The following is an 18783-nucleotide window of genomic DNA, read 5'->3' as shown; positions in this document are numbered from 1 at the left end:
CAACTCCAAGACACATGCCAAAATATATATATATGAATATATATATATATATATATATATATATATATATATATATATATATATATATATATGAATATATATGATATATATATATATATATATATATATATATATATATATGATATATATATATATATATATATATATATATATATATATATATATATATATATATATATATGAATATATATATATATATATATATATATATATATATATATATATATATATATATATATATATATATATATATATATATATATATATATATATATATATATTTATATATATATATTTATATATACATATACATACACACACACACACACACACACACACTAGCAGACCATGTGCGCTTCACTGCAATCGCTGTAGTTGGAATAATTATGTATCTACATGCGACTTCTAGAGCTTCTTTATATACAACATTTTTGGTTTATCCTCCTGGAACCAAAATATATAAATTTTCTCTATGACTAATTTGTGAACATGCTACATAAAAAATAGAAACAGGAAAAACGGCAACACCGCGTCTACTAAACACTAAGAAACACTAAGTAGAAACATTAAAGGAAAAAACACTATTCAGTAAGTACTGCGTCTAGTAAACAGTAAATCAGTAAAGGAGAGAGGACTAAACACTAAGGAAAAAGAACAGCAAGACTGCGTCAGTTGCGGAGCTCAGCTCGGAGCGAAATGAGGTGAATGGGAGGGGACATGATCACGTCACTCCCCCACCCGCCTTAACTCTCAATCCCTCCACAAACACAGTTTCTCGGATCCCAACCTTCCTTTTCTTATATATATATATATATATATATATATATATATATATATATATATATATATATATATACACACACAGTCGATTCCTGTTAATCGGACCACATCGGGACGCGATCATTTTGGTCCTAATAAGCGGCTGGTCCGATTACACGAACATGCCCTATACATATGCAACCAAGATGGGACGTGCTATAAGTAACATATTAAAATGTCATTATGACTTTTATTGTGCTGCACACGTGTATGGCGAGCGTACAAACAAGAACTACGTACATGTACGGTTGCTTACAACTTTGTTTATTGAAAAAGAAATCTACAAATTCTTTGAAATGATCTACATGACACTCAGCATGCGAAGCACAATAAAAAGGTTACATTACCAAATTCCAGTCAACGTTTGAAGAACTTGTCTAGTGTAATCTGACGCATTCTGTTGACGCACTGCACTTGAGCAAAATCACCACAAACATCTAACGCATCAATGGGACTGCCCCATTTCCCTCCTGCATGAAATAGTGGCACAAAGTTTCAATGCATTTCCTGGCATCCTGTGTTGTCACTTGCACTAACTCATTAGGGTCATCATCATCACTTTCCTGGTCTTCCGTTTTACGCTTACATCCGCTTTCTGCGGGCAACTTGTGTCTTCTTTTTCTTATTCTCTGTCACGTTCTTTGGTCCGATTAAACTGAATTTTAGTCCAAATAAGTGAACAATATTAGGCTTATGTAATAAGATCTGTTTCGATTCTTTAGGATTCAGTCTGAATAAGCGGCTGGTCCGATTAACCAGTGGTCCAATTAACTGGAATCGACATCCTGGAGCATCTTGATCTTCTTCGCTTTAAGGAACTTTGATGTGGAGATGGAAGTATGCGATGGAGCACCATCCTGCTGCAGAATTTGGCCTTTTTTATGGTTGGGAATATAAGAGGTAGCTAAGATTTCTTGGTATTTTAGACTATTGGTGTTGCCCTTCCACCCTGCAGATCCCTCACATACCCCCATACTGGATGTAACCCCAGACCATGATTTTGCCTCCACCAAACTTCACTGTTTTCTGGGTAAATCTCGGCTCCATGCAGGTTCCAGTAGGTCTCCTGCAATATTTGTGGTGACTGTGGTGTAATTTAACAGAAGATTCATCTGAAAAATCCACCTTCTGCCACTTTTCCAGCGTCCATCCTTTTAGCAGGCTGTGGGCCTTGGCAAATGCCACACGGTTTTTCAATTGTCTTTTGTTTAGTGCTGGCTTATGGGCACTGATTCGACCATGGAGGCCATTTTGAGACAGAATCCGACAAACTGTTCTGGTTGACACAGGGACTTCAGGTGACCAGGTCTCGTGGAGCTCTACTGTAGTGGAAAATGGGCTGGCCTTGGATTTTCGAGCCAACAAACGGTCCTCTCGAGCAGTTGTCTTGCGGGGTCTTCCTGACCTGGGCTTGTCAAAAACGTCTCCAGTCTCTTCAAATCTTTGTGTTTGCCACATCAGCAGCGGATTTGGTCTTCAGCCTCTTGATAATCAACACTTTAGTCTCAGGGTGAATCTTAGGCATGTTTTCAGAGGTCTAGTTGCAGTTGATGTGAAGGTCTAGTGTACTGGGGTTCTTTTTATACACACCTGAGACCTAATTGATCCATTATTAGTCACAGGTGAAGCTCATATGCCAAGGCGACAACACTTATGTCTTGCCAAAAATTGACTCAATGGGCTTTACCAAGCTGTGAATATTAGAATACTTTTTGTCAGTTTCGTTTTGCACTGAAACATTATTACAAAAGCTGATGGGATTAAAATGACCCATTTCTTGTAACAAAATCTTGATTAGAAATATATTTTAGTGGCACTTCAGGTCAGTTTGCACACAAGCAACAAGACTTTTGTCAGGGACTGTATATAGTATACCACGCTCACAACCAACCCCCTGACCTCAAAGCAAATTCTGAATTGTTTTTAATTATAGGGTCCCTCAGAAAATGTTATTTTTTTTTTTTTTTTTTACTGATTTTGCTTCTTTTATTTAATCAATCCCCCAAACCCAACCGTGTGTAAAGGGTGTGTTTAATTAAATCAGTAGGTTATTTCTGATTGGGAGTAGCCAGTGGGACTGAAAGTGGATGTTTGTGTTCAAGTGCTTTGCACCAATTGACTAGGTGTTTCATTTGATTAAGAGGATGTTAAACTTTATTTTGTAGTTATCTGAATTACTAATTTTGATTATTCCCTGTCAGAAGTCTGCGCTGCACTTCATTTCTGTTGGACTCTTCTGAGATTTTTAATTTAAAGAAAACAGAATAATGTAGGGAAGGTACTTCTATTTACCAATTATAGCACATCCCTATGAACTGAGGCCTGGTCCAGGGTTGTCTCCCATGTTGTGCTCTATGCTGCTAAATTCATAGCACTATATAAATCGGAGATTCTTGTATTTTGTGTGGATTTCATTGTGATTTTAATTACTTTCCTGCTGGAAATTTTACACCATAGGTACCAAAGCTGGAAGGATTTTTACTTTATATGCAAATGTGCACAGCGGACTATAAATTACTGTAGTTAATACTTCTACAAACCATGTTTACAATTTATTAACATGTAATCAGAAATGTACTTTTTATTAGAAGTACTCTCTCTTTAAAGCCTCCTTCAGCTCCTCTGAAAAAGTGTCAAGTGACCTAAATATCAATGAACTGTAAAACCAAGCATTTTATCCAATTATTAGTTTACTGCCAAAATGCTCAAATTATGTTTTTGGCTGATTCAGATTGTAACAAGCCAAAAATGAACTTGCTTACTCCCAGCTGTGCTCCAGCTGGAAGTGAGCAAAATTACGGTTTGGTCTGAGATTTGGCAAAAGAGGCCCAGGCCCTTAAAAAAGCAGGCTGAAAAGGAAAAAAATCTAGCAGAGACCTCTACATGGAGGATCATTTGAAAAAGTATTCAAATATTCTATAACAGAAATATCCATTGAAAAAAGCTCATCACATTGAAAAATCATTTCAGCCCTAATAATAAGATTAGTGGTCCAAGTTTACATAAATTTACATACTTTTCAGTGAAGGAGAGGTTGGATGGGGAGCTGGATGAAAATTAAGCTCAACTGAAAATCAAGACAAGAGGACTGATGAATGAAATATAAACGATGAAAGCTCTGGGTCTGAGAGAGACGCACCGGTGGAAGACCTGTTCTGCAATGCAATTCAAATTCAAGATAAAAACCTCTGCTAAAATGTGGCAAATGTGAGATCAGTATTAATCTCCCAGATTCTCCGAATGCACTCAAATGTTCTGGTTCTTTTCAAACAGTATGAGCTCCTGATTCATCTGAATTATTAATTAGGCAAGGAAGAGCTGCCATACTTTAATAAGTGTTGACTTAGCTCAAGATCCATCATTCACAGTTACCGATTTACATTTGCTTATTTGGCCGACGCCTTTATCCAAGGCAACTTACAATTTTTATGGTATAATTGGTTACATTTATTTTTGGTTTTCCAGTTGGAGAACAGGCAGGTTAAGTGACTTGCTCTTGGTCACAGTGTCAGTAGAAGGACTTGAATCCACAACCTCAGGGTTTGAAATCCATATTACTTGAAATACTAGATATGTTATGGCTGCACAGATTATTTAACTGAAAACAGACAGATTAAACAGATGCCATATTTTTAAAATGAAAAAAATATTCACGCCTTACCTGCAGGGTCAGTACCAGATGCGGCACAATTTCTAAGAAGAATATCTATTAACTTGAGTCCTATGCGAGTGGATTGGAGGCCAATCTTCACCAACACAGCTTCAATGTTAGGGGAGTGCATCCCGCAGTATGGAGACATCAGTAAGGCTGCGCAGGTCTGCAGGAGGTTAGCTGTAGGGGCAGCTGCACTTGCCATCATAGATTCCAGGTCACTAATGTGAGTCAGGCAATGATGTAATAGCCTTAACCAGCCAATACTTAAAAGATAAAGAATGTGAAACAGGTTATTTTCTCTTGATAGTCAGGAGTCAGATCAAGATATGTCATTGTGTTTTGTGATTTAAAATACAATAATATTGCTTCATTGTCATTTTATTAAGAAATTAGAGGTGTTCTCTGTAAAATAAGTAATAAAGAATTATGCATTTTTGTGGATATTTCTATTAATTGGACATTTCATTACCAGTTCTGACTGACATACAAAATCAGGTTAGGAATGTCAGCAGGAACAAACTTGCAACCTGGGTGCTGCCTGTAAACACATTCACACACACACATTTGTGTATGTGTGCTTATTAAAACGTTCTGAGGCTAACCTATTAAGAGACACACCAGTAAAGCAAAACATGTTTTACTTTTCAACATAATAACCATGAACACGAAAACACTTGTTATTTAAAACATTCAGAACAAATTTTCCATGCAACTAAAACTCTTCATGAAGTCTTGTCTTTGGCGTAGCATAGGGGAACAGAATGTGGTCACACAGGGCCTGGTGTGGCATCTCTTTTAATCAACAGTTTGTTAGAGCAAAACTTTCAACATATGTACTGTGAGCAGCAGGGACTGTTGTAAAGCAGCTTTCCTCGACACTTTTTCCTAATTAACTGCTGCAAACTCCAAAGTCAGTCAGCAAAATGCTGACCAGTAATGTGGAGTTTAGGGACATCTAATCAATATGAACGACATACTTAAATTATTTATAGTTGTGCACATGAAAATGCTTGCAATGGTTTTGACAATGAATTTCATTTGGCCTGGAGAATGACCATACTTCTACTTTTCAATTGTTGTATAGCCTCCGAGTCATATGGGGAAGTTTTGTCCCCAGTTATGAAATGCATCGAGAACTCCTAATTAGGTCTCTCCTAATTTATTACCACAAGATTCTCCCTGGAACACTGGATGTGGATAAGACTACATCACGGACATTGTTCATAAGTACAAACTAATCACTTTGTTGTGTACTATTTCATGCATCCTCACTCCTTAGTTCTCCATTAGCTTCACAATGGCAATAATTTCTTCTGTAGTCAGTATCAAAGGCTGGCCACATCATGGTTCTTCAAGGAGAGATGACCTTACACAAATCTCCTGTGTCATAGAGACAGACTGGTCCAGGTACAAGGTTACTCTCTGAAGGTGTACTGTTCTCCAGCACAAGAAATACAAAGATAGCACAATATTTAATTTTGTAATTTTCATTATCTGTGACTTGGTTCTGAAACAAGAAACATGCACAATAAACCATAAATAATAGAAACTTGCTAACCTTTGGTCATACTACAACTCCTGAATCACAGAACAGCCTTTTAAGGTTCAGGCCCAGAACATTTAGATTGCTCCTTGTATTAAAGCATAAACACACTCGCATATATTCTTTTGTTTAAAAGTTTACTAATAAAGCTATAAAAAAACAAACACAAATCATGTACCTTGTTTTGGACACTTGGTCTTCAGAAGGAAGGAAAGGGTTGTTAACAGTAGCAGATGACGTGTTGCCGAAGGCAGTAAGTCCTAGTAGTTTAATTTGAGAAAGACCCAGGGTGCTAGCATCCCTTGGTCGATGGAGACGCAGACACACTGCAGATGTCACTTCTGCTTTGACAAGTTGAATTTTGATATATGTGAGGCCACTGGTGATAACTGGTGTGGATAAGGGCAACATGTTCACCCCATCAGCACTGATTTCTACAGACACTGAGGATGGACAAGCTACACAAGGGGGGGAAAAAAGAGTAATAATATCACATTTTAATGGTTTTTCTGGTAATTGTAAACACTATAGACAAAAACATATAACATTTTCTTTTATAATTCCTCTGGTTTTCTCATTCCATTATTAAACTCCTCTTCTCCAATTTTTGGCCGCAACAGAAAAGGAAAAAGAAACTGAACTTCAAAGCAGAAGCATTTTTTCAAGAATAAAAAAAGACCCAAATAACATATCAAGAAACGTTGCACTGTTTCAAACCCTCACCTGTATATCTTAAGAAGAAACTATCAAATTGAACTTTCATTCTCTTATTTAAACAACAAAACACATCTACACTGCTGCTTCAGCACACCAAGAAAGCCACAATATGTGACACTGTAGCTCTATAAATAATTGCAAGTTAAATGGTCAATCTTTTTGAGAGTAAGTGCTCACTCCAAAGCTAGTGGCACTTTATAGATGTTTTGTACCATATACCGAAATGACTCCATGGAGCTCTAAGCCCCACTTTAGACACTGGGCTGACAGATACATAACTTCATTTATATTAAGCAAGACAAATGCATTGGAATTAATGTTAGAATAGTCTGGAATGCAGAGGAAGAGATGTAGGGTCTTCTTTAGATAAAAATCCCACTTCTGTCTTCAGGCTTATGATCACCAGATCCACACATCAAGCTGATGATTCCAAGTATGCAATTCAGACAACATTTTCAGAACAGTACACCTCACAAAAAAGAGAATCAAGATGTGGGTTCTGTTAATTACAACAGTCTCTGGTAATCCTTACTGGCAGCTTTGAATTGATGTTAACAGATGAAGGAAATCCTGTCATCTACAGTATAAATCCTTCATGGCTAATTTGTTTTGAAGCTGAGTGGGAACCATTTTTTGTCATATACATCAAATATATTTGAATCTTGTTAGGACTTCACACAAAATAGCAGGGAACCATTGTATCTATCATTAATACAAATCAAGATTTTTGGTAAATACTTCAAAATACTTACTTGCAAGTGATGCAAGATGCGGTTGAATGTGAATCTCCTTGAGCAGCACAGCTGCTGGAAGATGAATGGTCAGATCACACCAAGCTTCCTCAGGAAGAAAAATGTAAGACCAGGCTGCAGAGCGCGCTCTACGATGAGGTGGAGTTGCTTGTAAAAGAACCTCAGCTGGTTGGGCAGTAGGACTACTGGAGGTAATGGTGCCTGAAATTGAGAATATGTTTGAATAAAACTAAGAGTTTTGTTGTTTAAAAATTCAAAGATATTAATATTCCAAAAAGGTTACAGAAACATAAAAGTATATAATGCCAAAGCTCCTATTTTTTAATACTGATTAAAACTGAACTTCCTAAAATAAATTTAATTTGTATTTTATAAAGAAAAATATAAAATCAAAGCAAAATGCGCTTAAATAACAAGCTGAGCTGAGGAAAATGTTTACATCATTACAATTACATGTGAACAAAGGAGATATACCACCACAACCTTAGGACAAGCCTCCTTCCCAGACTTAATACCCGTCAAGAAAAAAGCATTTTCAAAAGTGTATCTAAAGCTATCTATTACTATAAATAAGTAAAATCTGATGATATCACGTCCTTCATATTCGTGGAATCAAGCCCCACGTGCTGAAGCAGAGGTTTCACAAACTTCCCACCTAAAATGGTAAAGGCTAAGACATAATTATGGTTCCTCTATATACAACAATGGAAAAAATTTCATACAAAGAAAAAAGATCAAACACTATGCATGGTACTAATCCACCTAATTTTAGATATTAGGGGTTTTACCCTATAAAAGAGTTCATTTAAACCTAGAGGGAGAATAACATATTAGGCAAAGTACTAAGTACAAACCGGATTCCAAAAAAGTTGGGACACTAAACAAATTGTGAATAAAAACTGAATGCAATGATGTGGAGATTGCAAAAGTCAATATTTTATTTGTAATAGAACGTAGATGACAGATCAAACGTTTAATCCGAGTAAATGTATCATTTTAAAGGAAAAATATGTTGATTCAAAATTTCACGGTGTCAACAAATCCCAAAAAAGTTGGGACAAGAAGCAATTAGAGGCTGGAAAAAGTAAATTTGAGCATAACGAAGAGCTGGAAGACCAATAAACACTAATTAGGTCAATTGGCAACATGATTGGGTATAAAAAGAGCTTCTCAGAGTGGCAGTGTCTCTCAGAAGCCAAGATGGGTAGAGGATCACCAATTCCCACAATGTTGCAGAAAGATAGTGGAGCAATATCAGAAAGGTGTTACCCAGCGAAAAATTGCAAAGACTTTGCATCTATCATCATCAACTGTGCATAACATCATCCGAAGATTCAGAGAATCTGGAACAATCTCTGTGCGTAAGGGTCAAGGCCGTAAAACCATACTGGATGCCCGTGATCTCCGGGCCCTTAAACGACACTGCACCACAAACAGGAATGCTACTGTAAAGGAAATCACAGAATGGGCTCAGGAATACTTCCAGAAACCATTGTCAGTGAACACAATCCACCGTGCCATCCGCCGTTGCCAGCTGAAACTCTACAGTGCAAAGAAGAAGCCATTTCTAAGCAAGATCCACAAGCTCAGGTGTTGTCACTGGGCCAGGGATCATTTAAAATGGAGTGTGGCAAAATGGAAGACTGTTCTGTGGTCAGGCGAGTCACGATTCAAGTTCTTTTGGAAATCTGGGACGCCATGTCATCCGGACCAAAGAGGACAAGGACAACCCAAGTTGTTATCAACGCTCAGTTCAGAAGCCTGCATCTCTGATGGTATGGGGTTGCATGAGTGCGTGTGGCATGGGCAGCTTGCATGTCTGGAAAGGCACCATCAATGCAGAAAAATATATTCAGGTTCTAGAACAACATATGCTCCCATCCAGGCGTCATCTCTTTCAGGGAAGACCCTGCATTTTTCAACAAGATAATGCCAGACCACATTCTGCATCAATCACAACATCATGGCTGCGTAGGAGAAGGATCCGGGTACTGAAATGGCCAGTCTGCAGTCCAGATCTTTCACCTATAGAGAACATTTGGCGCATCATAAAGAGGAAGGTGCGACAAAGAAGGCCCAAGACGATTGAACAGTTAGAGGCCTGTATTAGACAAGAATGGGAGAGCATTCCTATTTCTAAACTTGAGAAACTGGTCTCCTCGGTCCCCAGACGTCTGTTGAGTGTTGTAAGAAGAAGGGGAGATACCACACAGTGGTGAAAATGGCATTGTCCCAACTTTTTTGGGATTTGTTGACACCATGAAATTCTGAATCAACATATTTTTCCCTTAAAATGATACATTTTCTCAGTTTAAACTTTTGTTCCGTGATTTATGTTCTATTCTGAATAAAATATTAGAAGTTGGCACCTCCACATCATTGCATACAGTTTTTACTCACGATTTGTATAGTGTCCCAACTTTTTTGGAATCCGGTTTGTATCAGGCCCAGTACCTTCAGTGTTTAAACTCTCCCTATTGCAGAAAAACATAAAACAAGAACAATTATTTGGTCACTTTAAATGTAAAACTCACCTAATGGTGCAAAATTATGAAGCCCTTCTGCATTATCTGGCTCAGATGCCAAAACTCTTGCTTTTAGGCTGCCATCTGCAACTTTGCCTGGGCCAGAGTCAAGAAACTTCATGATAGTGGACACCATGCTCCTTGCTGTATTCACAATTGCCCGTGTGCTTGTTACCATGTTATTACAAATAAGCTGAACACCCCCTGAAATCAAACAAACAAAAGCAAATAAGCTGAAGAACATATTCTAATCTATTTTAATACTGGCTGACTACCTGATGTTCCCCAAAATCAACCATCTCTGAATTAACACATATTAAGATGCTCTCAGTGATTAGTTATTCTCTATACTTCTCAGGAGGAGTATTGTGAAAGGTCTTTAGAAGATATGGAAAGTACTTGCATAACAACATTTGTAAACAACATAACCTGCTCCAGACCAGCTTCTGTGTGGTACAGAAAGTACAGCTGCATACGAGTATCAGTCTGTAGGAGATCAGTGAGGTTGTGGAGAGCTTTAAATGTTAAGAGCGGTATTTAGCATTGTATTCTGTAGTTAACAGGGAGCCAGTGAAGTTGAGAGAGAATAAGTGTAGTATGTTCAGTGGATTTAGAACAGCAGGTTATTATCCTGGCAGCAGAATCTATACTAATAAAAGGCAAAGCCCTCACTGACTCACTCACTCACTCACTGACTCACTCATTGACTCATCACTAATTCTCCAACTTCCAATGTAGGTGGAAGGCTGAAATTTGGCATGCTCATTCCTTACAGCTTACTTACAAAAGTTGGGCAGGTTTCATTTCGAAATTCTACGCGTAATGGTCATAACTGAAAGCTATTTTTCTCCATATACTGTAATGGAGTTGAGCTCGATGGCCGTGTGGGGGTGGGGGTGGGGGCGGAGTTTCATGTGACATCATCACGCCTCCCACGTAATCACGTGAACTGACTGTCAATGCAGTACAGTGATCCCTCGCTATATCACGCTTTGACTTTCGCGGCTTCACTCTATCGCGATTTTTTTCTCATACACGCTTACGTCACTATGCATGCGCTTTCTGAGAACTTTTATCTAAGCCCTACGATGGCTCCTAAACGTGTTGCTTTTTCTAAGCCTTCTGACAATAAAACTAAGCGCGGAGGAAGATGCTTACTATCCAGGAGAAGGTGAAACTCTTGGATATGATTAAAGATGGCAATACCCTACAAAAACCTCCTCACGCATATGAAAAGACAGTGCCAGCAACTGCCTATCAAGATGTTCTTTAGCCGCGCACCCAGACACCCACTGCCTACTCCTCGTACTTCTTCACTGAAGACAACAACGCACCTGCTCTGAAGACTCTCCTACTGAGGTTGTGCCTTAATAGGTTAGTGGTTGTGTGCAATTAAATGTACAGTACAATAATCTACTATATAAAAGCGTTCGGGATTGTCCTTCCGTCCCGTGAGTGCAAAGCGTAGCGGTATTCCGCTTATTACAGACTTACTACTTGCGGCTTGAGGTGCGAGCGGCGATGTGAGCAGAGTTCTGGTGCTGTCGCCGTTCCCTTGCTTTTGTGCGTGATGCGCTGGAAAAATAGACAAAATTATGTCTCTGGAAATAATTAATGTTGATGGAGTACAAATGCCTCACCGTGTAGTAAATATCAGGGGAGATGGTGCTTGCTTATTCTCATCTATAGCTTATTTAGTGCATGAAACTCCGTCTTTAGCGGTACAGATTCGGGCTGACATTGTACGACTTTGGACAGGCACTTGAGGGGATAAAAAAAAAACGTAGGTTTTCGGGAGATGTTATGAATGGGCACTTTGATGTTCTCATTCTCTACACTTGCATGCCTGATGTACACATGGAGCGCATAAAAATTGAGGATAAAAGTCGGTCAAGCCTTAAAAGGCGAGTGCGCCTAGTAATATGATATTTGTAACGTCTAATGTGTCTTATTTTCTCTTATTTTGTCTTAATATATTGGGTAATACGAGTGTAATGGTGACTAAAGGGTGTTATTTCATGTCTAGAGGGCTCTAATAATGTTAAAAAACGTATTTAGAAGGTCGTAAACAGGTTTTCTATACTCTAACTGCGAAAATATTCCATTTATAAATAAAGAATCCTACTTTGCGAAAATTCATTTATCACGGTAGAGTCTGGAACGGATTAACCGTGATAAACAAGGGTTCACTGTACGTAGAAAACAAGGGAGAGCTCCAAAAAGCGCTGAAGAAAACATGCATTATACAATTAAGAAGGCAGCGAAACAATAAGAAGCGACCGAGTCACACATACAACCATATTCATGAGTGCAGCTACTTCGGAAACAAAGCACGGTGTAAACCTAAAGTTTAAATTAAGTTCATAGACAGGCTGCCGCTGGCGTTTGTCATGCCCACGACTAATGCGGGATACAAGTTTAATGAGAGGACGCAGGATATAAACAACAGTTTTGATCACTTTGTAACGAAGTTAAAGGGCTGTGCTTATGCAAATTCCGAGAGACTGTGTTTGTAGGGGATTGACAGTTAAGGCGGGTGGGGGAGTCACGTCATCATCTCCCCTCCCAGTCACCTCATTCCGCTCTGAGCTGAGCTCCGCAGCTAACCCAGTCTTGCGGAAGCAACTTTGTGACGCTGCCATCAAATACTCACAGAAAAATCCACAAGTTAATACACACGCTGTCTCTAGAGTTTCTCCACACTCTGAATCCTCCAGGCACTATTTACAAAAGGTTACACTACACTGACAATCGTGTTACGTTATTTTTAAATTGTTTCCTTTTATTAGCACAAGTACAGCTGAGAAGCTTTGATGCATATGCTCCATAACGCGTTAAAAAATAACGCATTTAATCACACTTTGCATTCCTAGCAAAGGGGAACTTCTGTCAATGCATGATTTCCTGGTACACCGATTACACTGATGCACACATCAGAGCTACAAAAACGTAACAGTCGGAAGAAAGCGCATTGCTACGACTGATTGGAGAAAAATTTCATTTCAAAAGACTACCCGACGGAAGCCTTGATAAAAGCGTGGTTTTGTGAATATATATATATATATATATATATATATGTATGTATATATATATATATATGGATGTATATATATATATGGATGTATATGTAAATATACTGTATATATGTGTGTATATGTATATATATGTTTATGTGTGTGTGTGTGTGTGTGTGTATATATATATATACATGTTACTTTATTATTAAAATGTTTCCTTTTCTTTTTCATTACTTCTTTAACACACTACTTCTCCGCTGCGGAGCGCGGGGATTTTGCTAGTTTTGAATAAATTGTAAGCGATGGATACTTTTTTTGGGATGACAGATAGAATACTATTACAGTAATCTATACGTGAGGTGACTCGGGCATTAACCGATACTTTAGTACTGTGCTGCCTAAGAACAGGACGAAATCTAGAAATGGAAGAAAGCAGTCCAAGAAATGTTAACTTATACGGGAGGAATTATTTAATAATAAGTGTATAAATGGATATAAATAATTGCATGTAAACGATTCGCCAAAATCTGTTGTATGTAAACGATACTGTTTAAAACGTTGTTTTTTCATCAGAAAACCTGGTTTCCACGTCTGCCTGTATTAGTTTAAATGGCACTTTTACCACTCGCAATAGGGCGGACGCGCTGACTTATCGTGTCGACTGGGCAACACAGCGAATGTGGCGTCTATCTATATATGTCTATGTTTTCCGTAGCCTGCTACAGGAAGATACTCTCTCGACCATTGGCACTGGTTTTGCTCCTTGCTATTTTCATTATACTGCGACGGTGGTTTCCTAAGCCTTTGTTATACTGAATTCCTTTCTCACCGTTTTCCGTTCCTATTCTTACACCGCCGTAGGGCAGGCTTCGGCTAGTACCCAATAAATGTTCATGTTTCAAAATGAAAAAATGGAGAACTAGCTATAAATTAGAGGTGTTTTAGCAAATGATCAATAACTCTTGTGGTCTTTTTGCAGCTGTTTACCTCAAGTGAAGTCCAAGCAGCTTACATGCCCATATCTTCCAAAAATCAACAATTCTTGCGTACAGTATGCAGCAACCAGTCACTTTTCTATTTTTCCCCAAGCAGCTAGAAGTGGACAGTTCCACTTAAATGTCTAAGTAGCCAATATATCACTGTCCTCAAAATAGATGCACTTCTGCCTTTTTTCTAGCAAGAAGTCTAAAAGAGCAAGCTGCCCTGCTGTTCTAATCATAAGTTATTGATTTCATATAGTTGTTCTGCATCTCTTTGGCTTCTTCTTTGCATCCTGCTACATATATGGTTGGTTGATTATCGGAGCTGAGGAAGATCTGGCTCTTTTCATACCTCCACCATTTTTCATTAGAAGAGGAATCACATAAAAACATTCTTGGTGTACTGTACTAGCATTACAAATGCATGACCTTCCTAATTATTAATGCTAAAAATTGATTAATGCCAATGGTCTCAGTTTGGGATTTTTTAGATATAGTGTACAGTGCTTAGGAGTGTAAGCAAACCTAACATTAACAGATTTTAATAATGTACCATATTCAGACAAACAGGCTATATATTTCTGCTCATAAGAATAACAATGGGATTCTTTCATCCTTCTTAGTTTAATGGACACATTCACACACATTACTGCTTATCAATGTCCTCATTTTACAGTAAAATACACTTAGCAGTGATCTGAAACATGTATTAACAAAGCATCTAATATTTCAACCCAATGCTGGGACCCTGCTGCTGTTCTAGTTAAATCCTTCTTGGCCAGATACCCATATTGCAGAGGGTCCTATTCAAGTTGTCTGCATGCTCCATTAAACTGCTCGTTGAATTTTTTTCCTTTTCTTATGTAATTTTTTTCCAGTATGGCAAGCTGATGGCACCATTAGTTATATTGGTGTGATGAGGTGGGCACCATTCATGGATGTTATTCTTATGCTTGAAATCTTACTGCCCTTAAACGCTTTCTTTTTATGATTACAGTAATAAAATAACATTTGTTCACAAAAAAATAATATACTCAGTCACAATTACATATTGTAATCCTTAGTTATCTTTGCAAATTTACTTGCCCATATCATGGAATGCTTTAAGTGCTTCAGTTGTATCCAGGACCCTCAATATAAACCATAACAACGGTTCAGAGAGCTGGCATGTGGAAAGTGATCCCTGCACAGACAATAAAACATTAAAAGTTAACACCAATACACGAAAAATTGCTACTATAATATCAGCAGCGAACAACAGACCAAGAAAAATGTTAGTTAAATAAATACTTTAAAAGAGACATAAAGCAAAGTTAAGTAAGCAAGCTGTATTGCAGCTATTTTACATTTCTATCTTAGACAAACCATTACTAGTAATAAAGGAATAACAAAAGCGTTACTAAAAAAATCAACTATTTTAAGGTATAAACTGTGTGTTTAAAAAGAGTTAATATTTAAGCAAACATCCTACACATATCTAACTTTACATAGTAATTAATAGCAAGATTACAAATCCTATCCATATATTTACTACAAATACAGAAAAAGCAAACAAAGATAAGCTTACCTGCCTCCCCATGTAGCCACAAGCCATATAAGTGAGAATGGGCTGAAGCATCACCTGAACAGAGGTTGCCTTCTTACTTAAGGTTGTTAGAATTGTAAATAAACCGTCTCCAACTGATATTGCATCCAGGCCTCCATGAAAGTTTTCATGTTTTGTCAGATGAAGGCCACTAGCCCCTTTAAATAAAATTAAATAAAAGAAAACATTATAGTAAAAATCAACAAGGACTTTTTTCATTCATTGGCTTGTAATGAACCCAATCAAACCCTTACTACTTCATCTTTTGGCTGCTCTTCAAATCAAGAAATGTTTAATTACCCAAGGTATGGGGAAAAAAAGAAAACATTCTTCTTGTCAACATACTAAAAGATTAAAAATGCAATTATATAACTCAAAATAAATCTAAACATCTACAAATGAAAAAGAACTTTCAACTATTCATCACCCGATAAGGGAGCAGTAGGACAAGAACATATCACATTATAAGAGTTTTAGATTACACTGCAATATGCATGATATGCAAATCTTCTTAAAATGTTTCCTGTTGAACTATAGGTTTAAGGAAAGTTACTAACTGCACAATTACCCAAAATCTGACCCTGTTACCCCTGTGGTGGCTCCTTTTGGTTAAAAAAGATTTCTTACTTATCTGCAAATTCTGTACTTTCACAACATTTTGTACAGATTTTAGATGTTGAAGACTGCACAATACATACAAGTATCTTTTAAAAAGTCATGACCCAAATGTAAAACAGAGACACTATGACAGAAATAGTTTGAATGACAGCACACAATTCTTTATTTTAACTGAAAAGAGGCAACACCACACAATCAAACTTACCTATAATCATGGCCATTGCATTACTATTGCACTGTCCAAGTGCTGAGAGGATCTGGCTCATGATTTGTTGATTGGCCAAGACCAAGTCGGCAACGCCTGCAGCTGGACTTTGATTAAGTGAATTACATCCATTGCTTTCCTTGCTGCCGCATGCTTTTTCTTCATCAGAAACACTGTCTGATGTGGTACTGCTCATTGTTGGTAATCTTGCACTGAATTCTCGATCAGTGGACAAAGGTAGTTGGACTAAAATGTTTACCAGCTTTAGAAGATCAAACATAAGTTGGTCACGTGTCATCTCTCCGCAAACAGCCTTGGCATCCCCAGGGCGAATGATGTTGGAAAACAGCCCTCCGAAACAGGCACGTGCCCCAACTGAGCTATCTGATCCACTGCGAGACACCACTTTGTCCGAGCAGGTTATATAATGGTGTACCAGAAATGTGATGGCTTCAATAACTGCTAAGATGGTGCTGACAGATACTACCTCAAAGTTTTGTTCTAATGTGAATTCCAGCAGCTTGATCTGAGCATCAAGAGGACCCTGACCAGACTGAAAAGGACCCCTGATAAAAGAAGTAGAAAATGCAAAAAAGAAACAATTAGGGATATCAGCAAAGTATATTACTCATTTGTTTACTAACCCTGCTTTGTTCACAGCTGGATTACAGTGCGCTGAAGACTATCCTGGCAGTACTGGACACAGTAGGAAAAAACAGTGCACAGGATGTCTGTCCATCATAAGGCACACATACAGTATATGCATTATACATCACACATACTGTAATAGTTAAGAGTTGACATACAATCAACACTGAAATGAGAAATGGGAGGTGACCAAAAGTTTAAAACAAGCAAACTGCACACTACAAAGCAAACAAGTCATGATGTGAACTCAGGGTTTAGTATGCTCACTAAATAAACATTCCAAATAAAAACTTCCCACACATTGTGATTGTCTGTTGCAGCATTCACACTGAACACTCAGGTTACATAAAACTGGACTTTTATTAACATAATCATGTATTGTATATTTCTGCAAACACTTTTGCTAATTGAAATTAAATTCATCCCACACTAGAAAACAACATACCGAGCTCTCTACTCAGAACTGGCCCAGGTACAACAAGTAAGGTGTCCTGGTTAACTGATTCAAAGATCCAGTATCTATAATGCACCTGTTATAGGCATTAGAACTGCTAATTTTAATTTTAAAGTTTACACTTTATTTTAAATTTCACAATACCATTCTATTATGTAACACACCCTTTTAGTTTGAATCATATTAAACTCAAAACTCTGTATTTCAAGATAAATCCTTTGGATGAAATAACTGCATCAAGAATTCCACCAAAATTAAACTCTTGGTTACTGGAGATGGTTTGCTAAGCTTTGTTATAGACATTTTAAGCTTTAGTTTATTAATATACTTGTTTTTATAGCTTGGGTAGTTGACAAGGTGTTAAGAATAACTTTGTGTGTGTGCCTTTTAATTTCTTGTGTACACCTTTTTTTTTTCAATTATCTTTTAATGTATTCACAATAGTATTGATATGGAATAATAAAAATTAGAAAGCCTGAAATTTTAATACTTTTAATTTACATAAGTTAACTGAGAAATAAATAACTGCTTAAAACCAATACTAAAAAACTTTAAAAATACTAAAAAACTTTAAAACATTATTATGCCACTGCGACATGAATTAGTGAATATCAAAATATATCTGAATATTTTAATTTACACAAACTCTTTAAAGCTACTATTATAACACTCTTTTCAAATAGTTTTGTTAGAAAATCACTTTGATAGGTTTGTGAAATTGGCTGTTGTGAGACTACATCTTTGTATGAAGGAGACATTAGCTGGTTAATAACACTTGACACTTACTGAAGATACTTTAACTTTCAAAATCTTTCCCTCCTTTTTTAAATTTGACCCAACTTAAAAGGCTACCTTAGTGAAATTAACCTGCTTAAGATTATTGCAGAATTCCAAAAAACAGCCTTTGTTCTGTTGTTTTCAAGTTACCTCTCATTAGTTATCAGACTTTGCTATTGCTTATTATGCTTGAAGAAGTTTGTGTGTGCAGAAATTACTCTTACCTGGAGACAGCATTGAATTTGCTGCTTTATCCTTCAAATACGTGTCATATGTTCTTTTAGTCAAATTTTAGTTTTTATACTAATAAAGTAATAACGCATACTTTAGTTTATAAAAAAAATGAATGATACAAATGTAATATTTGCAGATTCGTATTCAGGAATTAAGTATGCCCTTTCCATTAACACACTGCATGTTGTAAGACTGGGCAGATCTTCCTTGTGCTACAACATTAACAAATGTCT

General features: G+C 37.2%; 1 protein-coding gene across 3 annotated transcripts in view; it reads right to left on the bottom strand.

Moving 5' to 3' along the window:
• Nucleotides 1–18783, bottom strand: part of birc6 (baculoviral IAP repeat containing 6) — a 250266-nt gene that overhangs the window by 123823 nt on the left and 107660 nt on the right. For all 3 annotated transcript variants that reach the window (XM_039739062.1, XM_039739063.1, XM_039739064.1), the window contains exons 46-52: nucleotides 16438–17003; nucleotides 15597–15772; nucleotides 15116–15212; nucleotides 10042–10236; nucleotides 7508–7708; nucleotides 6217–6496; nucleotides 4502–4758 (exon numbers count right to left, since the gene is read on the bottom strand). In XM_039739062.1, the coding sequence (XP_039594996.1) occupies nucleotides 4502–4758; nucleotides 6217–6496; nucleotides 7508–7708; nucleotides 10042–10236; nucleotides 15116–15212; nucleotides 15597–15772; nucleotides 16438–17003 (1772 nt within the window). The remainder of the gene's footprint in view (nucleotides 1–4501; nucleotides 4759–6216; nucleotides 6497–7507; nucleotides 7709–10041; nucleotides 10237–15115; nucleotides 15213–15596; nucleotides 15773–16437; nucleotides 17004–18783) is intronic.

The sequence above is a fragment of the Polypterus senegalus genome, chromosome 16 (genome assembly GCF_016835505.1).
Source record: "Polypterus senegalus isolate Bchr_013 chromosome 16, ASM1683550v1, whole genome shotgun sequence".
Classification (NCBI taxonomy): Eukaryota; Metazoa; Chordata; class Cladistia; order Polypteriformes; family Polypteridae; genus Polypterus; species Polypterus senegalus.
Note: the sequence above shows the minus strand (reverse complement) of the source record. Positions and strands in the feature narration are given on the sequence as shown.